At 37.4% G+C, this 26,675-nt stretch overlaps 1 protein-coding gene across 2 annotated transcripts in view; it reads left to right on the forward strand.

Moving 5' to 3' along the window:
* Positions 1-25,849, forward strand: part of gabra3 (gamma-aminobutyric acid type A receptor subunit alpha3) — a 159,340-nt gene extending 133,491 nt beyond the window's left edge. Inside the window, exons 8-11 of one of the 2 annotated variants that reach the window (XM_028466497.1) lie at positions 82-234; positions 6,431-6,636; positions 24,655-24,693; positions 24,836-25,849. In XM_028466497.1, coding sequence (XP_028322298.1) covers positions 82-234; positions 6,431-6,636; positions 24,655-24,693; positions 24,836-25,156 — 719 coding nt within the window. In that variant the 3' untranslated portion in view covers positions 25,157-25,849. The remainder of the gene's footprint in view (positions 1-81; positions 235-6,430; positions 6,637-24,654; positions 24,694-24,835) is intronic. The other variant, XM_028466498.1, reaches the window with a different exon arrangement.
* Positions 25,850-26,675: the final 826 nt, after the last annotated feature.

Below are 26,675 nucleotides of genomic sequence, written 5' to 3' on the forward strand. Positions count from 1 at the left end.
CCTGTGTCGCTCCCAGTGGGATTAATAATGATGACCTTGTTTGTCTCTCCACCTCTTCCATGTTTCTTTCCTTTTCCTCAGGAGAATACGTAGTGATGACTACATATTTCCATTTGAAAAGGAAAATTGGCTATTTTGTGATTCAAACCTACCTTCCGTGCATTATGACTGTCATACTGTCTCAAGTCTCCTTCTGGCTTAACCGAGAATCAGTTCCTGCGCGCACAGTGTTCGGTGAGTGCCTCTCTGTCACTTTTAAGGCAAACTGAAATGGTTTACCGAATGGTTCCAACAGTTTGGAGGAAGAAGTCAGGGAGAAAGGGCAACACAAAGGGGATAGACGCATTTGTCAGACCATTCAGTAAACGGAGAAACACATGTGGGTTTTGAAATAAAGTCCATTTTTATATAAAAGGATAGAAAAATATTTATGGGAGCGGGTGCATTCAGGTGCACTTGAGCGTGAAAGAATGTTTAAATTTCCAAAGCTTTTGCTCCCAGGATGAACTCAGCATTTTTTGCAATATTAATCAAAGTTGAGCTGAAGCATGGTTGAAATGAAAGATAAGCAAGCTGAAGGTTATTTAGATTAGACTGTTTAACTGATCTGTATATTTGTTGATCCACGCCTGACTAATGAGTTTTAATGGGTTACTATGACACCATGAAGGAAGCTCCTAAATCGAGGATAAAACTCAATATATATATATATATATATATATATTTATTTATTTATTTATTTATTTATTTTTTAATTTTCTCCCCAAATAAAAGTACAAAATGATACACATTTGAAATCAATATAAGAGCAATCCAAATTGAGCTCAAACTGCAAATTTCAAAGTATTCTTTTTATGTCAGTGTTACAAAGTTGTTGTTTTTTTCTTTTTTTTTTTAAAGTAAGTTTTCTTTTTTTTTTTCTTTTTTCTTTTTAATCAACAAAAATAAAATCACTAAATGAACACAATTGAAATAAATACTTCAGGGTTAAAATAACACCACGAAGGAAGCTCTTAAAGCTCAGTAAAATAAAACCCAAAATGTAATAATAATAATTTTTAAAAAAAATCAATCAAATCTATGCAAATTGAGCTCAAAATGCAAATGGCAAAAATCTTAAAAAGTAAAACTAAGTTTAGAAAAATCCTTAAGAATAAGAACAATAAATGCATACATCTGAAATAAATATATTAGAGATGGTACTCCCATGTTTTTTTGCTATCTGTGCCATTAAAAAAATCAATTTTCTTACTACTTCATGGGATGCATTCTTCACCATCTTGAAACCATCTTCACCTCCTCCTTACTTCCTTGTTTTGTGCTGCATAATAATTGAAGTGTCTTTTCATCTGTGTGGCATGAATGATTAGCATTTTGATTTGATAGCTAAGCACGGCTCACACAAAGGGCACGAGAAGTAAACACTCATTCAGGATGATAAGAACCCAATCCCAGCTGCTTTACCATCCCAGTCCTGATTAGACACAGCTCCTCCAGCTCTACACTCACCGACACATACCATCGTGTCTGCCTTGTGAAACTCACTTCAGTACATCCTTAAAGCCTTAAAGCATTCACCTTTGGAGAATTATTCCCTTTGCATTCACATATAGTACCTGTAATCACTGTTGTTTAAACTTTGGATTGATTCAGCTTTAAGTGGCTCATAAAAGATGCCGGTACTCTCTTTTGCATGAGTCAATGTTTAAAAAAAGGTCAATTTCCACGTGCATGTATAGCTCAACCCTAAACGAAGTCGCCTCTTGATACAAAGATCACTCGTTCGAATCCCTGCCGCAAACTAATTTTTTCCCCATTAGGTTGCAACAGCAATGTTTGTTGAACTTAACCTCTCCATGTATACAACAAAAGATCTTTAATATCTTGTATATGGGTTATAGCAGCTGGATGGAGTGAGACAGAGGCTGCGTTATTAAGGTTAATGAGCACAACCTCCACCCGATAGAGGCCCTTCCTCTCCCTGTGCAGCATCATCCCCGAAACCCAAAAGGAAAGGGACGAACTAGGCTCAAATCCTTACTTATCATCAAATTGAGCAGGTTTTTTTTCATGCATATAGAATGTAAATCATCCAAATGAGAACACAGTTACATTTCCTTTGCTTTTTATTAACAAACAGCGATGTTAACAGTGAGTAAAAAATCTAAACTGTCAATATATAAAACTGAGATTTTTTTTTTCCTGCTCTTGAAATAGTAAAAACAAAGTGCTGAACATTACCAGTAATTAAAAATTACTTAAATATTTGAATGAAAACCGGCCATACGATGTTTATTAAATATTTTAGCAGTTCGCAATTAAATACAGTATGTGACTGTTTTGTGGTGTTTTTAATTGTTAAATACATTTTTTTTTTTTAAATGGATTAAAACACAATACACAACATTGACAATCAAAAACCAAACAGAAAATAAGATAAACACCAAAAAAAAAATCGGAATTCACTCAAACTGTAAACTTCTAATTATTTTTGAAAAGCAGGGTTTCAACCTTTTAAAGGCCGACCAGATGGAGATGCGTTTTGTGCATGCTCACCGCACCCTGGACTAATTTGGATGCTCGGACACATTTAATACCTACATCAGCACTGTGAAGGCCGATGTGCTCTGATAAGCGGCGGAGCAGCTACGGTATTTGAAGGACTAAAATAGACGCGCTGCTGAGCGTACCGGAACGCTCAAAGTACGTTCTTGGCGCTTGGCTAATTTCCTCTTTATTAATATCATTAATAGAGATGTTCGATAATAGCTTTTTGCCATTATTGCCCAACACTGAATTTGTAAATATTAACCGATACCGATATATACACAGATCCTCACCCCCAACCCACTTTTAGGTCACATTATATATATCTCCATAGAAATAACAGGTTATTCCTACTTTTAATGTGATGCCCCACAAATAAAAATCAACTGTGCACAAAAACAATTCTCAATCAAATTCTGTAATGGAAAAGTGCCACGCCATTTGTTTTTAATATTTTGTCTAAAAACCACAGCAGTCTAAGTAGTCGTCCAGACTATTTCAACTCAAAAGTTATACAGTTTATAAGAATAAGGTGTCTGTGATGATGTTTGTGTAAAAATACAGAATAAAATAACCTTTTTATATTGTTCAACAAACTTTTATACACATAACGTTTCTTATATAGTTTGTACCTGAGGTGCAGATCAATTAATGATGCTAACGTGTTGGTTAGCTTCAGCTTAGCGGTTAGCCCCTAGGCTAGATAAACATGTATGGAACAGGGAACACGGATCTATATTATCATATATAATGACTGAAACACATCATAAACACTGCCTACCAACTAAAAACACATTGCTTTAGCACAGACAGTGGAGGTAAACAAGCTGTTTCTAATACGTAGGTCCGTGTGGCAGGAATACTTTTCGGGACTTCCGGTTTTGAGAGGAAATTGACCGTATTGAAAGGTTAGGTCAAGAAAGAAGGTATTCTTTTCCATCATTACTCAGCACTGTAGCATCATAAACAAAGTAAAGTCAGTAATGATGAGCTTGAAACAGGGCAGCACATATCTGTATATAAATATCTGTGAAGAAGCCACTACCGGTGTCAAAGCACAATGGCAAAACCAGGAACAAGTCGAGTCGGCATGAGAAAAAGTGAGAAAAAGGACAGAAAGCATACGCAGAGTTTACAGGGGGTGCAGTGGTCAAAAGTTTACATTACAGTTTTCCAAACGTTTAATAGAACTTACACAATATACAAACATTTTAAGTGCCGAAAAACACAGTGACGAGGGAATGATAAAAATGGCGATATAAAATTCAAAGGTTCACAAAATAAAACCAAGTAAAAAAGTTTTAAAGGACCAGCAGCCGATGACATGTGACCATCCTGCTTCCCGTAGCAGATGAATGCTTTGTTTACAACAGTAGTACAGTCCCGTTGGAAGTGTGTATTCATATAGTGGGAGCATAAGTAGAGTTGTCAATTATGACCAAATGAGTATGTGTTTAAAAGGATGGATGTACAAAGAGGTGTACATACTCTGTACTCTGTAGTGTTATAAAGGGGTTTATTTACGGGTGCAAAGTAAAATAGTGTGTGTGATTTCCCTGGTTTAATTCTATGGGACATGCGCATGATAAATGTGTTAGTCATTTTTGAAAACTTATCCACTTTTATTTATTTATTTTATTTTGTGTTTTTTGCTGCCCCCCCCCCGGCAAGAATCTTAAACTCCGCCTATAACGGAAAGCTATTTGTTTTTTTGCAAAATATGCTATTTGAAGTTATAAAGAAAGTACTTCCTGCTTCAAATAACCGTTTTAGCGGTTTTAAAAACTGTAAACTTTGTTTTTAAAATAAGCTTGTTTTTTAGCAGAGCGCCGTCCGTGTTTGGTGGTGCCGAATTCTAACAGCTAATTCCCATTCTGGTTTTCTTTGGCTGCACAAATGAGTTGATTATGAAACAAACACTGCTTCCGGGATTGTGTTTTTCCTACCGCGACATCGCATTGAGTCAAAAAAGTAGAGAACACGTCAGCTCATCCGATAAAGGCGATACAAGCGGTTCCTAAATGTGAAACTGTTTCTTAAAATGCTCATAAAGATATTAACTGTGGATAAATCACATTAAATGCAAATATGTAGCCTTTGTTTCTGAAAACTTAAGGATCTTTGGTCATGGTTTTCTTCCTTCTGTACTTTAGAGAGTGACAACATTGAAACGGCCACGACATCTTCAAATATTATTTGACTTCTATCTGTGGAAAGCATTGGAAAGCTTAGAATCAACACTTTCAGAATCTGTGAATAACCCAAAACGCCAACAAGTTCCTGGTTTTCTTATTGTCCTTCACGTATCGTCCGATAATATCACCAATTATTACCATTATTACGGTTATAACACTGCAGAGCAGCAGCACCTGGTCCATGAGATAAAAATCTTAATTAAAGACAAACATGGCCCACAGTTGGCTTTAAAATAAATTGCGACGTAAGATACATTAGGAAAGATCCATCTGTGTTCAAACAGTGAATGGTTCATCAGTCTTTTTGTCATATTTTTTTAATTTCCCACCCGTATCTCACTGAAATGAGTTGACCTCCTGCTTCCCCAGCCTGGGACGGCTTTTAGAGTCCCCAGTGAATTCATCTTTCATTAGATGTGATAGGCTGGAACAGATGAAGTGATTGTTTTCATGTGGTTGGATGGGCAGCCATTGTTCAAGCCACATTTCATTCATAACAGTGACCATGAACATTGGGACGAAATGGGATTCTTAAAAAAATCGTGAAGTTTAGGCGTCAAGGTATATTATTTTTTTACCCATTTTAATAACTTTTAGTAGATAAAGCCTGCTCTACGCTTTCACATTAAAAGGTCATTCTAAACTTTACATTTTCATCCTATTTTTCACACAGTACTGACACTTGAAAGTTATGAATATGTTACAGGACTTTTTTATTCGTTTGTCTATTTTTTTGTTTTTTTTTTAACTGGACTATTTTTGTGATGAGTTGAAACCAAACAATCCCAAGAAAAGTTAATTGAGCGTATGAGCCTGCCAGATTGACCCAGGGTTAAGGTTGTCCCCATATATATATCAGCAACAACAACAAAAAAGTATCTAAAATCTCCAATATAATATATATATATAGTTTTCATTAAGTTTATTGAGGTTATTCTTCAGGGTTTTCTTCTATTTAGTATTCATTTTTTTATTCCAATGTACAATATTCTTATGTTGGATGTTAAAACCCATTAATTAATAATAAATGGGTCACTTTTTCTCATAACTACTGTTGCTGACTATGTCTCTGAGTAATATCACTTTATGAAGCTTTTTTCTAACATTCCACACTACAAAATAAGTAATAAAAGTGTATTATTCCTCCTGATATCGTATCAGATCAATATCAATTTTTGTCCAATTCTCAATAAAAAGAACTTTCAAAAGCATTTATTATTTATTTAATCATCTACAGACTGAGCACAGAAAATGTGCTCAGTCTGATCTAAAATAATAATAATAATAATAATAATAATAATAATAATAATAATAATAATAATAATAATAATAATAATAATACATAAATGTTATATATCACTTTTGGACACTCAAAGTTGCTTTACAGAATGAGGGTATTATTCTTTCACTCCATACTTAGTGGTGGTAAACTACTATTGTAGCCACAGCTGCCCTAAGGCAGACTGACGTTCTACAGCAAAGTAAACCATCTACATTTTTCAGCTGTTATCTCACACAAATTAGGACTGGTTAAATTCACACACAGTTTCCTTGTGTAGCAGAAAAAAAACTGTGTAGTATAAGCTAGAGAGAGCTTTAATGAAAGTACTTACTGCCAAAATTAATTCATAAATATGTGCATTAACTAAACCTTTCATCCTGACTGATGATGTTATTTTCATCCTCAGGAGTCACCACTGTGCTAACCATGACCACTCTGAGCATCAGTGCTAGAAACTCCCTCCCTAAGGTGGCGTATGCCACTGCCATGGACTGGTTCATGGCAGTGTGCTATGCCTTTGTCTTCTCTGCCTTGATTGAGTTTGCCACAGTCAACTACTTCACCAAACGCAGCTGGGCGTGGGATGGGAAAAAAGAGGGCATGGAAATAAGGGTAAGTGATTTTCATATGAAACGGTTAGACTCATTTAATAAACAAAATATTAGAATATGTGACGCTTGTGCTTTCATTTCACTATACGCACCACAACAAACCCCACACAGACAAACTCCTTTGACTTTTTATTTTTTTTCGTGTTTATTTTTTCAATGCCTTTTGCTCCCACCCCCCCACCCCCATCCCCCCAAAGCATCGATTTGCTCACAGTCATCATTCTTCACTGGGGGAGTGATGAGAAGAAATGGCACTCTGGGAAAGCTGATAAAAAGTTCTCTCTTTGACAAAGCCTGGAGTACTCCAAGAAGACTATAAAATAGTGCTGTTATTTATTCATTAGCAGCCAAATGGAACAGGGACAGCGAGGCAGGAGAGGCAGAGCAGAGCCCGGGGTAAACACCCACAGACACTGGCCCTGATTAAATGTTCAACACTCCCGCTGAGCTCAATGGTAGCAGGATGAGGTGACATCCTTACACCTAGACTACACTACACTAACTCAGTACACAGCAGGAGTCGGAATGAATCACCTTCTTTCCGATTATTAAAGTCTCAATTCGATTATAAACTGATTTTCGATTATTAGCAATTATCGATTATCAATTTTTAAAGCTGATTATTGGGGTTTCTCAACTGGTCTCACGCTGGGTCATTATATCGCGACCCACTTTTCTTTTTTTTTTTTTAGAATTCAGCCAAGCTGTTGTAATCTATATATTTTCCTGTGCAACATGCATTTCACAGCGTGCCTGTCAGAAGAAAAGTTTATTTCAATATAAAAGACAAGTCCAACATGACAGACATTAAGGTTTTTAATTATTTTTGAACCGCTGTCCGTGACCCACCCAGCACAGGGCCACGACCCACTTTTGGGTCCTGACTAAGAATGTACGACATGTCGTTGTTCACGATATATCGTCAAAAACATTCTCACCGGTAAGAATAGGTAATCCCACAGTAGAAACAATGAATTCCCATGTCGGAAATTAGCGAGGGCCACGGGCCATTTGTCCCTCAATTTAGCCAAGAATGCCCATAAAAACCTTGTACTCGTCACGGCTACCTGAAGCTGCCGAGCTGCGATACATCATAGACCGCTACTTTGTTAAGACCAGATAACCATCCAACAAACAAAATGAACCAATTCAAGTTCCTCTGTCATGTCCACCCAAAGTTCCACAAACACGTGGACAGAGATGAACCCGTAGCAACGATTATGAACTGGAAACTCAACTAAAGCTAACTATGCTAAGCTAACACACAGACACGCAGACTGGGCTAAGAGCTAACGCTAACCACTGCATATAATGAATAGGCCAAGTAAAAGGAACATGTCTTACTGTCATAAAGCCACAGTATTGTTTATGGTCAGATTTAACACTTGTATGGAAGGATAAAAGCTAAACATGTCACACGATGTGTGAAATAAATATTAGCATAATATTAATGTCACTATTCATCCGTTTTTTTAAATTATATTTCACGTGTTCACAGACAAAGCTGATGAGCTCTTTGGGTCAGCAGTTATTGCAGCCTTTTAGTTTTTTGTTATCGTGATAAATACCAGAAATTATCGGGAATCGCTGCTGTATAGTGTCATTGAAATTTCCACATTAGGAGAACTCGCCTGGTTTGTATTACAATTTTAAAAATGAAATTAGTCGATTTTTGGAAATTTAAGATTTGATTCATAGTCATTAATCATCAATACAAAAATTGAGATTAAGCGATTATCTTTTTTTTTTCCGACCACCCCTACTTCATACAGGTCTAAAGAACCTAAGTCAACACACATCCTCATATTGTATGTAGTAATAAATAAAGCAGTAATAAAGAAAATGTAACGAAAAAATAATGCAAAATTCAATTTATAAATATAGGTGGTACCCTGATATAAATGACTTAACATCTGGCTAAACATGGCTGCTCCACATTTATTGTTATTTTGAAGTGTAAAATCATTAAATAATAATAATAATAATAATAATAATAATAATAATAATAATAATAATAATAAATAAAAGTGGTCATATTTCCTCTAATCAAACTAATGCATGTATTGTTTGCATCTTTTCAGAAGGAATCACACAAATGACATAAAATATGCTTTGGGTTGACAGAAACGGCTGAAAAATGGACTCAAATGAATATAAAACATTTTCCTCTCATAGAAAATATAAAGTGCTTTACCACTGTGTTATTTTATTTTGCTTTATTCTCGGTTTGTTATGGTAGTCAATCTGCATATAGTTGTAAAGATGTCCATGAACAAAATAGGAATGGATTTTTCGACAAATTGAGGCTGGCGTGCAGACAAAGACCTCTGTGCATTTAAATTGTGCATTTTGACAACTCAAGTGCAGATAAATAACATTTACATCTGTAGTTGTTATGTATATGACAGAAAGAAATGAAAGTTATGAGATGTGAGCCATTTTTCATGTTATAAAGCTGCTAAAATGGACCAGAGACAAATAGAAAAGTTGCTGCTGTAAACGCCTTGTGCACATTGTCACCTTGATTTCTGTCACAAGTCGTTCATGCATCCCAACAAGCATGCTGCGTTTTGATGCCAAGGCCGTCCCTGCCCTTGGTTTGGGGGGTGGATGTTGATATCCATGTGCTTTTGCGTGTGTGGAAGATGATTTTGGCATTAATCTGAACAGATGTAAACAGGGAGCGTGTGTTTACCAGAATAAGTGAAACTGATGCACTCGTACTTCAGCCTTGGAGGAGAATGTAGTCATCAGCAGAACCAGAGGAGCTAAAAACGACCTCATGACAAATAATCTGAACTCTGGATGAGCCAGAATACACAAGTGGATTAGACTGAAGTGTTCCAATGCTTCATACTGAAACTATTCCTAAAAGACATGTTCAGTGCCTTTAATTGGTACATAAACAGGAAATAAAAATATATCTCAACCCTAAAATGAAATGTATTCGTAGACTTTATACAACCCACTTTGCTTAATGTATTGTGCCAATTTAAAAAGCAGAATTACGACCAGGTAACACCATGTGAATATATTAGACACTTTACTTGAAGTTTTATACGTAAGGCTGACATTATGCTGTCATTATTATAACATGACACCTGTCATTAATAAAAATAAGGTGTTATGAAGACTGTCAGCGTTGTTCGTTACCCTAACCCCAACCATTCGTTACCCTAACCCCAACCATTCGTTACCCTAACCCAAACATGAGCAGCTGGCGGCCCGCAAAACAAAAGTAAGAATACATTAAAAAAAAATACAACATTGCAGGAAAATACATTAAAAGACAAAAAAAAACAGAAAATACTCCTAAAAAAACTACTACAAAAATAAACAAAACAACAAACAGTAATGCACAAAATGACTCCATGTAACACAAAACGACTGCAAAAATACACAAAATGAGTCAAAGAAATATACAAAGTTCCAAAAAAAAAGACAACAAAAGTACAAAAAAAGACAAGAAAAACATTAAAAAAAAAAAAAAATGACTGCAAACCCACAGTAATAATAAACGGGCAGAACGACAACAGAAGAAATACATAAAAATTACTCCAAAAAGCACAAAATGACAACATAAATACACAATAAGACTCCAAAAAACATATATTTTCCATGATAAATACACAAAAAAGACAACTTAAAGGCACCCAAAATAACAATAAAAACCCTTTGTTCTTTTATGTTAACGCCCAGATTGGTCATTTATCTAAATGTTTTGTGGCCCCCACTGCAATAGAAGTTGCCTACCTCTGCCCTAACCCCTAACCCTCACCAGGGTTGGGGTCAGTTATAATTGTAATTGCTAATTAATTACAATTATGGCGTAATTATAATCATAATTATAATTTTAACAATCTGTTGTGGATTAATGACACTAAACGAGTCCGGACCGAGTCTGTTCTGGCCTGAGGAGATCCGGATCCGCGAGGACAACAAACAGGAACAGGAAAAGATGGGGTTCAACTCCCTACAGTGTCCTTGCTAAAAGCCAAAATATATGAAAACACAATAGTTATCACTCTACACATTCAACAAAAAACCTAAATGTCCCTGACGTCCCACCTTCAAACACAACCTCATTTGGCCATCCATGAAAAACCTACTGAACCTCCCACTTTTCTATAGCAATACTTCCTACGAGCACTGCACTGTCTATAAAAGCAAGGAATCTCTGTGTGTGTGGCTCAAATGTCTCTGTGGTTCAGGGACAGACAGAACTGAGACTTTCAACCATAGATCGTAAAAAGAAGTAGAAGTGAAGCTTTTATTTTTAGAGCTCCCCCTGCTGACTGGCTGCAGCTTAGGTCATAAACCCCGCCTCCACAATGATAACAGATGGGATGTGGGTCAAACTGTAAAGTTATAATACCTAAACTCTGCTGTGATCATTAGTTATTATCACCCTACATTGTTTTCAAGTGCTCATTTTTTTGTGAAGTTTGGTTTAAATAAGTTATTTCAGGTTGAAAAATGCGATTTGACGTCATGTATGACGATGACTGACAGCCGTGGGTCTTGCGTAGCTCTCGTTGTGAATAGCATAAGACGCCATTAAACTTTTCCGTTCAGTTTTTCATCTTTTTTGAGCTACTAGTACAAGTACTGACCTCTGTGATCTGATTATCTGAACAAGACGTTGGTAGAATTTCTGGTGGGAAAAACACTTAAGTTTGTGACGTAGCTGGGCTGCATAAGTCATCAGGGCAGTACGCTGGTAAATGGGCGGGACATGTTACCAAGGCTCCTCCTTCCGGACCCTACTGCGCAGACTGTGGCAGCAAAATTTGGCAAGATGGCTGCGCCCCTAAGCGCTGTATTTTGGCTTCATGAATGTTGAGTGGGAACAGCTACAGTGCACGCCCACTGCTTTCAACATGGCTGCTGCTTGGTTCAAGGGTGTGCAACGTCGGATTTGTTTGGACTGCAACGATACCGTTAATAAATGATTTCATCAAATTGTCCCCCGGGATCATCATCATCATCACTGTGGAAGACAGCTTGTCCCGGGGCTGGGGCGCCGTCTGTGTGTCTTGTGCGCGTGCATGCGTGCGTGTGTTTAATTCTGAATTAAATTTGCATTAGGAATTAAGTGTTTACAAGGTCAGTTTAAAGAGGATTTAACTTTAATTCTGAATTAAAGAGGAATTAAAGCTCCCATGTAAACCATCCATGAAAAAGCTACTTAACCTCCTACTTTTCTATAACAAGACATGCTTCCCACACTTGTTTAATTCAACACAAAACAGGTCTATGGCTTACACATAAGTAGTTAACAAATATTAAAATATGTTCCGTATCCAGTTTCCCCCCAGGATTAGAAGAGTTAGGATTATAGAAGTTTTTTTTTTGTTTTTTTTTAATAGGGATGATACAATTTTTACATGGTAACAATACTGTGAATGTAACTGATGTTTTGTACAAAGAGATAATGGTTATTGCTAAATTTCAACTCTTGTCCCTCGATGAGCTTTTACATAAGAGATTGTAATAAATGAATGTAAATGTAAAGCGGCTAAAACGACATCATGTACACAAAAAAAAATCATACAATTATCACAATGCTATATGAATAAAAGTGAGTAAAATAGTAGTTTACTTTAGTAATTGAAAACATTATTGTAATTAACTTTCAGGGAAAAAATGATTGTAATTTAATTGGAAAAAATGCCGGTTATCGTAGTCATAAGTTAATTTTAATTGAACATAGATTGAAAACCTAATTGTAAATTAAAAATGTAATTGACCCCAACCTTGACCCAAACCCCACTAGATCCCTGGACCTAACCCAAAAAATGCCAACGTAGCTCCAAAGGTGTAATTTAGTGAAGGGTGTCATAATTTAGCAAACAACATGAAATAATTATTGATGCATTAATAACAGCGTAATGTCAGGCTTTTGTATAAAACGTCAAGTTAAGTGTTGCCACAATATTTAGGTTAAACTAAACAAGGGAAGTGAGTTGTGCATGTCTCGTGGTGACACAGTCATTCTTAAAGTTTGGCTATGATTTGCTGGTCATCTGTGACCTTGGCGCACTCATCGGTGACCTTGGCCCACTCATCGGTCTGCAGAGCCAAATCCAGCGTCACATCTGACAGTTTCCCTCATGGCGTTCCTCACACATCATTCCTGACGATGGGACAGACATATGGGCATTAGTTGGATACAGATTGCCTGCAGCTACAGCCGTCCCTGCCACAGAGTGACAAAAAGTAAAAGTACTTGGAAGAAACCTTTTCCTTTAGGGCTCGTAACAAATGTACGAGACACATATCCTGTGTTTTAACCCTGCATCTGTTGATCCGATCTGTCTTTCTGCTACCATGTACAAACTGTTAGACACTATTAGTAGTGCAGGGGTTCTCGCGAGACACTGGGAGGGGGTCGCTAGATACCTTTAAGAAAGCAAGAACATTTTTAGAACAGTTTAAGCCAGAGTCGGCGCCAGCCAGTATTAAATGGGGGTGCAATAAGAAAACTGTGGGGGGCACAAGAACGCTCCGCACTTACTAGCGCACCTCTGACGTAGTGGTCGCTACAGACACGGGCAAATCCACTTAAAATCCACTTTTTACAGCGTTGTTCTGTGAGCTTTTTACATTTCTCACCTTTGTGAACAATAAACTTTGATACTCTATAAAATCTCTTTTCCTTTTCTGGATTAGAACGATTGGAGCAGCCGTAAACTACACAAAACATGGGCATTTTGATTATTTCAGACAATAGATTTTCAATCTACTTCACTTCCTGCCCTCCATCTGAATTTAGCGCTCTATATCTATATCTCTATATGGCTGTGGCTCTCGTGATGCAGCAATGTGCGTGACGTCACGTGAATCAGCAGAGCAGGCTCCGTCCGCGCTGTCAGTGTGTGTAGTCAGTCACGATAGCCAATCAGATCTCTTGACTTTGAGCAATAAAAAGCTCCCCCTGTAGCGTGGGAAGAGTGTGTGATCAGCAGAAGGGGCACGGCCTGCAAATTTTGGACACATAAACCATTTCTACCACTTTTCCCACCTATTGTAACATATGTTGATCCATTATTATCACTTTTAACCTCTTCTCGCTGTATCTCATGCTTATTTTTGCTAATTTAACCACATTCATGATTTTTCATGTGAATTATTTGCCAGTTTAAATTGATTGTTCCTACTTTTTTCTGTCACTTTTATTTAGGCTAATACTGACACTTTCATCCTTTTTTTTTACCACTTTTTATGTCAGTTTTTGGCCACTCTACTTTGCAATTTTTAACCAATTTCTGTGGTTGTTAAAATCCCATTTCACCACTTTTTCTAACCATTTTTGATCACTTTTAACCTATTTTATTTCTGATCAAAACAAGGATTTACATCTTTAAGATGACTATACACTATGGGCCAAATAATAGTAAACTTCTTGGATAACAGTGGGTAATATTCAAATAAATAAATGTGGTTTTCACAGATTCACAGAACAATGGACCTTCATTTTGCTGACTTTATGGAGAGGCCCCAAAAAGCTCTCCCCTTTATTGTTAAACCACCTTCAGGCACAGTGGGGGTCCCCGGTCTCTGGCACCTGTATTTTAGGGGTTGTGGGCTGAAAAGGTTGAGAACCACTGCAGTAGAGGACCCTCTAGTTTATTTTATAGCTTTGCATTTGGTGCTCATAGTGATTGGCAGTAATTCATATTGCTTCAACAGTAGGCATAACTTCCGCCGCTGCAGGCTGTCGAGTTCGGTTTTCTTTTTTCCCCTTTTTTCACTGCCTTTTTGATGTCTGGTCATAATGACAGCAGCCTGGACTGCTTTCTCAAGGGCTGTGCTGAGCATGCAGTTGTCATGCTAGATAAAAAATAAATTTAAAAAAAGAACGAGATCACAGTAAAGCACTGCCATCAGACTTTCTGCCATAGGTGGAGTTTGAGAAGATTTTCCAGGGGGGCATAAGAAAAAATAGAATGAAATATATAGACTGTCTTGAGATTCCCATCAACCACAATGTGTGTAACATATACAATAATGCTAAAATAATGATTAACATAATTGATAATGTCGACTACAAAAATTTGCGTTGACGCATTTTAACGTCCAATACGGGTCAAAATGCACGTTCTCGCTCATTCTTGATTTAATAGTTTCTATCCGTTTTTTTACTACGTAAACCATTTTAAGACACAACCGTCACAGCAAACACAGTTACATATTTTGTCAAACTTGGAAAAAAATGGTGACAAACAAGCCATCACTCCTCACATTTAAAGCGATGCCATGTCTTACGGAATCCATATACTGTATTCCATCAAAAGTGGTCTCAAAATCTTCCTAAGACAAATCAAAATACAAATGAATCCCAGCATTTAGTCCAAAACACAGTAAAACTGCTGTTAAAAAAAAAAAAAAAAAAAAAATGCAACATCCTGATTTCCTCTTACTTTCTTAGCTCTGTGAGGCTGGTCGTGTCATTAAAAAAATCCTCATTTTTAGATTCATGTTTTAAATTCATAATAAAATCCGCTTTCTGCTTCATTTTTGCTGCAGTACCATACATAAACTGCTGTTGCTTCACCATTTACAATGTGAAGAAGAATTGTGCAACAGAAGAAGAACCAAAAAACTACTTGGATTTTTAAAAAAAAAAAAAAAAAAACAAATGAATTCATCTATATTTTGTACAGTCACCTGTGTTTTATGGCACTTAAAATATTTGTGTATTATGTACATTAAATTAAGAATCACATTTTTTCAAATGAAATTGGGAAAACTGCAAAATCAGCGTGTGCTCTCTGCTACTATAAGACGCTGGAAAGCATGGAGCTAAACATACATACATATGTAATCAAAGAGAAGAAATGTTTTTCATCAGAAAACTTCTTGCTCAGCGCCTCTTTAATAGAACACAATGGGCTCTTCAACCTCAGACATTTTTAGGTTTTCACTAATTAGGGTCCGAAGGTCAGAATGGCCAGAAGGACCCTATTGTAATTGCTTTTATTAATATTATTATACTATCATGCCTTTGATCGCTAATTTGACCCCCTAAACATGCCCAAAGTCTCACCAAAATTAGCACGCACCTCAGGTCTGGTGAAAAAATGAAAAAAAACGATTGATTTGAAATTTGCCACATGTATTTTTGACCCCAAGATGAGCAAAAAGTTCCATTATGACCACGCCCAAAACCAAACAGGAAGTCAGGCATCTTGGGTCAAATGTCTAAAATTGCATTTCACCCTGGAAATGCTTCATGTGATTTGCTTCAAACTCTACCAGAACACTTAGGGCCTACTGAAGATTAAAAAATCATCATAGAAATGTGCGTGTTCTAACGGTGTGGTTGTGGCGCCGCTGCAAAGTTGCAATGCTAATTTTTCTTAGCACGACACAATTTCAAAATCCCCATAACTCTGACACACAAAGTTTGATCAGATTCAAATTTCACACAAACAACATTTGCCTAAACCTATTCATGACTGCATTAAAAAAATTCCCCTTATGCTTTGTATTTTTGACTGGCGCCTGTTCACTGTTAGCACCATTAGCACGCCATTATAGAAAAACCGCTATAACTCTCATATACAAAGTTCAAACAGTCTCATATTTGATACACATGATGACTGTCCAGTCCATAGACATTATAAAACGTAGACGCCGCATCGACTGCTGCCGCCCACTAGAGCAGTGCGTCAACAGGGCAGCCATCTTGGACCGGTGGCAATCGCTCCTACAGTGCTATTACATATATTTTTTTAATATTATAGTTTTTATTATTGTTACTGGATTCTTATTATATTATTTTGTTATTGCTATTAATATGATTATTATAACCATTACTATTATTACTGTTACTATTATATCATCATCATTAATTATTGTAGCCAAAGAACTGAAATATTCAAGGATATGGGTGTGGAGAGTTAGTGTTAAGTAGTAAAAACCAGCATTTAAAATATATCCAAGCACCCTGTATCATAGCAACATCTGTGATGTTTTTAAAAAAAATTAAACAGTTTGGAAATCTTTTCAAAGTTCAACGAATAATTCTGCTTAGAGAAATACCTTTCTGTCATAATGTCCACACACCAATGCCTCCACCACCACCAGTCCAAGATAGCGGCGCTCTTGACGTGTCCCTCCACAGTTGATGCGGCGTCTACGTATATAATTTCTATGGTCCAGTCCTAAACAAAAATCAATGTGAAAAATACCCATCATGCTTTGCTTTCTCAGATGGCGCCACTTTTAGTGGCATCCCACGCCAACAGCTCGAGCAGAAAGACGATATGTCATGTTGACCTCACGACATATACTGTTGGATAAACCTAGACAGATGGGAGCAGATCGCTGATGAAAACAAGTGGGAGGGGCCTATAATGTCACCAGAAAATAATTTGCCATTTTTCTTGATATTACATTGAAAATGCTGTATCTTGGTTATTTTTCAATGGATTCACATCAATTTGGCTGAGATTGATTTTTAACTGTTTTTCCCTTTATACTGTGTTTTTAAATAATAACTGTGTACGCAGGCCTTCAAACTGGTTTTTCCTTTCATACTGGGTTTTTAACACATATTACTATGTAATTGGACTTTTCACTTGTTTTACTGGTTTTTCCTATTATACTGCATTATCATTGCTATTGCTCAGGTAATACTAGGTTATTGCTACGTTAATGCTATTGCTAGGTAATGCTAATGCTACAATAATGTTAATGCTAGGTTCATGCTATTGTTAGGTAATGTTTTTGCTAGGTAAATGCTATTGCTAGATTAAAGCTAATGCTAGGTTAATGCTATTGCTAGGCTAATGCTAATGCAAGGTTATTGCTAATGCTAGGTTAATGTTAATGTTAGCCTAATGCTAATGCTAGGTTAATGCCATTGCTAGGCTAATGCTTATACCTGGTTATTGTTAATGCTAGCCTGATGCTGATGTTAGCCCAATGCAAATGCCAGGCTAATCTAATGCTAGGTTAATGCTAATGCTAGGTTATTACTAATGCTAGGCTAATGTTAATGTTAGCCCAATGTTTTGTTAAACTAATGCTCATGCTAGGTTGATGCTGCTGCTAGGTTGATTCTAATGCAAGGCTAATGCTAAAGCATTTCAAATGCGATATCTCAGCTGTTTTTGCACCAATCTGCACTGAATTTGCTCAGGCCAAACCCAAAATCCTCAACATTGGGATACGCGACCTTGGATTACCAACCCCTGCCACTTCTTCGGACCCTACGACGCCGCTTGCGGCTTTAAATTGTATTGCTGTTATACAGCTGTTCCCCCTGTATTTATCTAACCCTGTTTGGCAAGCATCCTGACTAATTAGCTCCCTCCTTGCTGGCTGAAGGTGTTCTTATTATTAAAATGATCCAGTCGGGATTCCTGCAGGAAGGACGGTGTGTGTATTCTTGGCTCTCTGTGACACATGATTGGACACCACAGAGTTGGGTATTATCAGTGACTAATTGTGTTCATGGTTTTCTCTGCCAAAACCCACATGTGCACCTCCCACATATAAGACTATACAGTGATAGTGGTCATTAGAAAGCCCAGGCTTCTGTCAATATTCCCACCACTCACATTTCAGTGACAGTTGTACTGTGGTGAACGCCGGGGAACTTGTCCTCGCTGTCTCTAAACTTCTGAAAGAAAGTGAATTCCTTGCAAATTTTTCTTTTTCACTTTTGACAGTTTGCCAGTTGGAACTCTTCTCTCGACTGGGACCTTGTTTAAAAAGGACCCAGATTAAATTGTTTAGTTTCACTAAGCATCACAATCATGCTTTGACTTCATTTCTGCGAATATAATGTAGACGTTACAGAGCTGTGAATATCTTTTTCTTTTAGTGCTAAAATGCACATGTACAAGGTTCAAATGTTTATCATGGTACAATAATTGGGTTAATGTACGCTTTAAATCAACATTTCCAGGTACACAGTATTACTGGTATATGTTTGATTAGTTATTCATTATTTATGTTGTGTGAATAATACAGACTTAAAATAAGAGCTCCCCTTCGCTCTTTCATGAGCTACATGGAGAGGCATATACAGAGAGAGCGGTCAGGAGGACCCCCTGGAACAGAAGCACAGACGTTAGATGACAAAAGACCCTGTTTCATTAGACAGAAGAGGAATAGCTGGTGTGGCGGTGGGTTACGATGCGTTTGCAGACGAATTGTGCAGAAGTAGGCGTATTGCAGTGGTTTAAATACAGCGCCGTGACTCACTCTAACCAATGGGAAGCATGAAACATGGTCAGCTGGATGATTAACTTAATTAGGGATAGATGCTGTCAGTTGTTTACAGCTACTGACAGCTGGGCTAGCTTGGCTTTTGTGCCTGCATGAACTAACGCGATACCAAATTTAGCGTCGGAGGTGACGAGAGATGTTTTTTTAACCTGGAGCTATTTGGCATTTTTTGATTAATTTAGGGTTTAGATTTGACTTGTCTGAAATAGATAAACGGTGATCTAGAGAAAAAGTCTTATTTTCATTATATTTATATTTTGCAAAAATAATGATATCTGTGCTGATTGTCGGAGGTTGGTAATGATGTCATCGCTCAGTTTCTGCGTCCTCTGACCAGCTCAAATCCAACCTGGGCCATCATTGTGGGATGTTGAGCAAGTCACTTAACCCTAACTGCTTGTGTTGTACATCTCTTTCAACAAAAGTGTCTGGTAAATTAAATTCTAATCTTGTAAGTAAGAACTATAAAGAATAAAATTTCACGAACAGAACGTAAAATCATTTCAAAATGAAACATATTACACAAAACAAATCTGAATAAAATAGAAACACAATATTGGAAGCTATAGTCATTTTGGTCGGTCAGATGAAGTTGTTTGTAATAAATGTTCAAATTATTTTTTAAATGTATTAAGAAATTATGACTCAAGCAAAAAATATCACTATCATTCTTGCCTGCGGCCGTCACTGTAAAGCTGACAGTTACCAACTGCCTGTCAAACGTGCTAAATAAACATGCAATAGTAATGAGTTAAAAAAAATTTAAAACACAAATTTGGATTAACTGCCCCCAATTAAAGAACGCCATAGCTACTCGGTCCAGGTTGGATATTCATTATAGAGGTAAGCACTGTTTATAACAGGCACGATTCTTAGTAATTCAGCTCTGAAGATAACAATAATCTTTGGTAAAGACACTCAAAGTACTATTCAGATACCCTCACTTCACTTTCTTTATTATTTCTTCATTCACTTTCTTCAAAATGCATTATTATTATTATTATTATTATTATTATTATTATTATTATTATTATTATTATTGTCAGCTGGTGCAATCTATAAATATATGTCTCCAGAACATCTATTCAGCCCTGCAAAAATATTTTGTTCAACGTAAACATTAAAACAAAAAAATGTGACTTTGAAAATGACTGTATAAAATGTGGATATCTCACTCCAAATTCCCAATTTTTATAAAACTTCTCTAAAATACAACGATGCTTCCAGTGTTACATTTTTTGCAATACTATTGAATTGTAGTTTTTCACAGATTTTCCCACACAGCTCTGGCAAATTGCATTGCATATTTTGAAAAAAGGTTGTTTATTAGCATGCATGTTAGATTTGGTGGTAAAGCTATGTTCTGGGACCCTCTCTGCCCTTACAGCAGCTGCATGGAAAGTCTGAAGCAAAAGGAGCTCCCCGTCACTTTTCCATAAACTACATGGAAAGGCATAAGTAGAGAGAGCGGTCAGCAGGACCCCCTGGAACAAAAGCACAGGCGTTAGATGCCAACAGGAGACACTGTTTAAGTAGACAGAAGATGAGGAGCTGGAGTGGGGGTGGGTTGCGAGGCATTTGCGGACGAAGCGTGACTAAGTAGGCGTGTTGCAGTGGTTTAAATACAGCACTGTGAAGAACTCTAACCAATGGGAAGCATAGAACATGATCAGCTGGGTGATTAACTGAACTGACTTCTGTGGCTGCCTCAATTTTCTACCCATTTCTAAACATTTAGGATATTATGAGTGACTTACATGTAAATGTACAAACTAAGGAAACACAACTAGGAATTTGTTCTTTTTTCATTTACAAAAACATGTTTTTTTCTGGTCTGGCCCACATCAGATCAAACTGGGTCATATGTGGTCCTTGTACTAAGATGAGTTTGACATCCCTGTATTAACATATAAAGTAGATATATTTATACAGCTAAATAATCTCTTAATTGAAAATAAAATAAAAGCTGATGACATTTTTGGGAAACTACAGGGATTAGCTCAATGATGCATTTTTTCAGGGCTGTTTGGATCTGAAACTGGCCAAATTACTCAGCGGAAGGAAATTAAATACTTTGTCTTTGTAAGCTGGTTCAGCCAAATTCAGTACATATTATTAGCCCGGGTAGAAATAGTAGAGGACAGCTTAGCGTTGTAAAAATTTTAATTATTTTTGCTGAGCTCGTCATTTGTCTGGTTACTCTGCCAAAGACTGCAGAGTTTAGAGGGCTATGATTAAGGTCATATGACACTTAGTTGTCGTTCACTCTTCCTGCTGACGCAAGCCTTTGCTGTGATAGAGGACACTGGAGGTGGTGTTGGATGTGGAAGAATCGATCGCATGGAAAAGCGTCTGGTTATCTGGGAGCATCAGAGTGACTCGTTCGCTCTGTCCAAATTACCTTGAGGCGTTAAAGCCTTCAGGGAACGCTTAAGCATTCCTCTTCTTTAAAGCGCTCCTGTTGCAGGGGACTCTTAAAGGACCCCGCTCATCCTTTTATACAGCTCAGTGAAGGAGAAAACACACATTTTCTCTACAGTCCTCCTCACCTTGGTACAGAGCCCCAGACATAACATCATTAAAAAAAATGAATTTATCGTGGCCAGGAAATACTAATTAATAATATTAATATCGTTCGAGGTTGTTAGCATGGCTTGTTGCTGCAGCAGCAGCAGATGCAGTGAAAGTGGACTGATGGGAGCAGGAAGTTACCTGTTTTTCGCACGTTTGTTTGTATTTTAAAATGTGATGATACAATGAGCGTGTGTACAATATGTCTCATTTTATTGAAAGAAAAAACAAAACTTAACAGGTTATAAATACACCAATGAGAAAAATGAAGCAATAAGCACTGCATTAACCACTCATATAAACTGAATGTAAAATTTAAGATAATGAAAAACACATCGAGGGTTGACAACGGTCGAAAGCACATACGTTCCCACTATTTCAGTGTTTTCCAACCTGGTGGTCGGGAACCCATGTGGGGTCGCCTGGAATTAAACTGAGGTCACCTGAAATGTCTAGTAATTGGTTAAAAATAAATAAATAAATGGATTAAAATTATATTTTTTTAATTATTATAATTTTTCAAACACACATCACACACAATACATATCAAATAACTGTATCCTATACTTAAACTTCCTCAGATATAAGTAAAATGCAGTATAAAAATATCTGAGGTAGCACACTTAATAATAATAATAATAATAATAATAATAATAATAATTCATTTTATTTAAAAGCGCCTTTCCGGCCACCCAAGGACACTTTACAGTAAAAACAGAATAATAAAAACAGTTCAGTACATTAAAGCTCTGTTCCCTGTGGTACTGAGGCGGGCAGTGGGTGGATGGACGATGACGACATGAGGCAGCAAGAGGGAGCGACAATATGAAGGAGGTCAGACAGGTGGGGGGGGGGGTGGATTGTGGACGCCCTTGAAAGTGTACAGGAGGATTTTGAAATGTATTCTGAATTTGTCACTTTGTGCACTAATCCTGGCTACTCTGTATTTGTAACACACTTTAATAAACATGATCAGAAACCGATTCTGGGAAGAAGAAAAAATGTCTCTGGGGACCTTTGTGATACCAAAATGTTGTCAGTAACCTCTGCAATATTTATTTGTCATGTCATGTGACTGATATATCAAAGTTGACAAACACTAATGACATCTACAGACAGTTCCTCACTGTTCTAATGTTAAAGGTCCCATATTATACTATTTTTCACCCATCTCCATTTGTTCTAAGAACCCCAAAAACATATTATTTGAGGTTTATTTTCCCAAACTCGCCTGTTTTCTAGAGTTTTATCCTCTGAAAAGTCACTTTCTGACCAACTCTACACAAACAGGCTGATTTGCGTCATACTTATGCATATTCATGAGTGGGTGTGTCTATAGACAGGACACTGACTTCCTCCTCCCTGCACGGTGACGTAGGGGAGAGAGTGGGGGCGGGGCGTTTGGCGGTACATACATAGACTGTAGAAAATACTTACATAGCACTGCACGAAGGACGCTGAAATTCGTCATCAAAGTGGGAATGCGTCATCAAATGGGAGCGAGGTGTTTGGGCTCGCCCTGCAGTAAGAAAGGAGCAAATCACCCTCTAACTAACCATTGAGGGAATCAATGAAAAAAACACTTTGGGCATGTGTATGAAGCCCAAATAGCAATTTTATGATGTTTAAAGCACAGAAGAGTTGATTTAGGGTAACATGGGCCCTTTAATAAACTTTGTGAGGGCGAGACTAAGCTGTAAAACAAAGATAAAGCACATCTTGACATAAGCAGCATCATCCGTCAGACTCAATCGAATATTTAGATTTAGCAAAAACAAAACATTTGATGAAGAAATGGGATGCTGAGAGATCCACCGTGAAGTGTTTTGGAAGAGGAAAAAAAAAAGAGACATTTGTTATGCTAATGAAAAAAAAGGAAAATTAAATGAAGCTGGAAAAGTAGAGCAAGAACTAAAACTGAGCTGCAAACTAAATCCTAAACAGGGGAGCTCTTATAGTGAAAGCCTTTGTTTGGTGGCTGCATCACTTTGGCCACAGCGGGGATGGATGGGATGAAGGAAATTACTGCAGCTTCACACTCAAACACACACTTCACACTACACAGGAAAGTAAAAACTGGCCTGCAATCAATCTTAGTGCCCTACTTGCTCGCCCACATCCACCACGGTGCACTGCACTGTGCTCTGTTCACCTGACACTGCTCGACTGATGCCAGTTTAGCTTTCTTAAAGGAACAATTTAGCAAATTAAAGTCTCTCAGGGTGTGAATTCATGATAAAAGACAGTGTAATGACTTCTTTCTCGTAAATGGAAGACAAGGGTCTCTAGAGTCAGTATTATCGTTTGCAGCTTTTTCCATGTTTGTTTTTAGTTTACCAAATGAGGCTCGACGTGTTTTGTTTCTAATCCTGCTATTAGCACTCACACACAGACTGGACTTGTTCTGTAAATTCACTCCAGTTGTTTTTCTGCCACACTTTATTTGACCTGTCATGAATTTTTGATCACGGCCCACTTTTTTTCCCTTTTCTTTTTTTTTCTTTTCTTTTTTTTTTTTTTTTTGCAGTGCCGAATTGTATGATATAGAGTTGGTTTGACAGTATCTAGAGCCGACATGGGCAACTGGCAGCCCGGGGGCCACATGCGGCACTAGACAACAATATTTCACAAAATGGCTTCAAAAACACACCAGTGACAAAGGAAAAACATAAAATGATTGAAAAATGTACAAAATGATAGAAACTTACAAATTGACAACAACAAACAACACACAAATTAACAACAACAACACATAAAAAAAAGAAAGAAAAATACACAAAATGACTTGAAAAGGCATTCAAAACGGCAACAAAAATAGTCATTACAACAAAAACACGCAAAATCAGAGAATAATACACAAAACAGAATGACACACAATGGCAACAAATTACATGAAATGACAACAATAACACAAAAAACTACCACAGAAAAAGACACAAAATGAGCACAAAAACAGACAAAGCCACAAAAACCTTTCTTCTTTCCTGTATTAATGTTGACACTGGTCATTATTGGATAATGTGGCCCTCAGATCAAACAATCCCATTTTTGTGGCCCCCGCTTTGATAAAAGTTGCCCATCCCTGATCTAGAATGTAAAGTGTTGACAAGCACGTCCAGCACAGGCACTGATGAATAGAGTAATGTACGTTGGGTCGTTTTTAAAAAATTGGTAAACTTTTTTTCTTTTCTACTTTTCTTTTCAGGAACCGTTTCAGGCTAACATGGCCAGGATTAAAGATATGGTTAGGCTTTGTTTTGTTCTTGTGTGTGTCGTGTCTCGTGGTGTTGCTTCTATTTCCTCTTCATGAGTTCAAATGGAAGTATTGTTGAGTCCGATTCTTTTCTCCTGACACCTTTCTACTTTACTGCCTTCTTCCCTTTCAGAGGAGAGAATCTGCAGTTTTGACCAAAAAGGCAAACAACACTTTCAACATTGTTGGAACCACCTATGCCATGAACGTAGCTAAAGACCAAGGGTTAACCACCATTTCCAAGAGCGCCCCTGGAGCGTCATCTAAACACCACTTTCTGCATAAAATGGATGATCCCTACACAGAGGCCAAGAAATCTTACAACCGTGTCAGCAAAGTGGACAAAATTTCCCGCATCATTTTCCCAGTTTTGTTCTTCATCTTCAACTTAGGCTACTGGGCCACTTATGTGAACAGAAAGCCTGTCATCATGAAGGCCAACAACCTAAACTGAAACAAGGGGGTCTTGATCTGACGTGTGTTGAAGAGTAGACAGGTTTGCAGGAGGCCAAGTCCATTACATCTTTTGGAGTGTGTGTGTGTGTGTGTGTGTGTGTGTGTGTGTGTGTGTGTGTGTGTGTGTGTGCGTGCGCATGTTCTGTGTGTCTGTTTTTGCACGTCCATGTTGCTGGAGAACAGGTTTTGAACCAACGGTAGATTCTCATGTAGTTGTGGACACTGGAGGAAGCACATTTTCCCCTCACGTCTGTGTTTAGGGCAGCACTTCCCCATAGCTCTATAGCTCTGGCCCTCTCTGTGAGTAACCCTAGAGTAGTCACCAGGGTTGGGCTGAATTATAATTGTATTAGCATTATAACGTAATTATAATTGTAGTTGTAATTGAAAAAATATGTTGCTTGGTGTGAAAATTCTATAAAAACTCTCAATTGCAATTTGATTAAATGCAAAATTGGGGAACCACGTTACAGTTCTATGGCTTGCACGTACCTAGTAAATTATTACAACATGTCTCGTATCAAGTTTACCTGTCAGTTCTCTTTAGAATCATCTTACCATAAAAAAAATAAAAATTGGTATTGGATATTTTGGTATTGGAAAAGGAAGCCTAACAAGGTAACCAAGAGATGAAACAAATTGGATGATAGATAATATTTTTTAGTGTATTTTACAGCTAATTTAAAAGGTACCTGTAGTGAAAATTTGGATAACAAAAAATGTGTTTAATGTATTACCAATAAACCAAATATGTGCAAAAAACACACACACACACACACATTAAAAGGACTTTGTAGAACAATTTAATGCCGTCTGACCTAAACTATGGAGAGCCGCTATTTTGGACAGGATATGACGCACTTGTGTTCATCGGCCCGGCCTGTCGCTTTAAATAACCATTGCGTTGTGTGATGTGCAGCCTTGTGTAACCTCTACTTTAGTGATAGAAGTCCAGGTTGTATGTGAGGAGAGGATTAAATATCACCTTTCTCACCAACTACCTGATTTCAGACGTAACTTTGGCTTCGTGCCCATTAATTTAGCCCATTAGCTTAGCCCACAGATCCCTATCATAGCAGTTGGGCTTGAAACGGTCCTCGCATACCACTGAATTTCGTCCGAACTAAAACGTTTTAAGTGTGTATCCCGTACCGATATTATGGAGCCAACGTCTAGATAACGCTGAGTTACTGGCCATGGTTACACGATGTTTTTTTAATTTGAAATTAGGAATTCCGAATTACAGTAAATCCTAGTACCAGCCGACCGGTGAAGCCTGTTCCGTTTACCGCGTTTACAGAGCTCCGTGTGTGTTTAATAAGTCCGTGTGTGTCCGTGTGAAAGTCTGCATGTTTATGCCTCCGTCCATCAACTCTTTTCATTATATCCATGTCTTTTAAGGCTCTTAATAAATAGTCTCGGCTGGAGTCTGGGCCGGCGTCATCTTGGATTATGTCGTCACCAGCGCGTTATCGCCGCTAGTCGCGTATGCGTAGAATGACCCAAATTAACTTAAA

Source organism: Gouania willdenowi, chromosome 14 (genome assembly GCF_900634775.1).
Source record: "Gouania willdenowi chromosome 14, fGouWil2.1, whole genome shotgun sequence".
NCBI classification, from domain to species: domain Eukaryota; kingdom Metazoa; phylum Chordata; class Actinopteri; order Blenniiformes; family Gobiesocidae; genus Gouania; species Gouania willdenowi.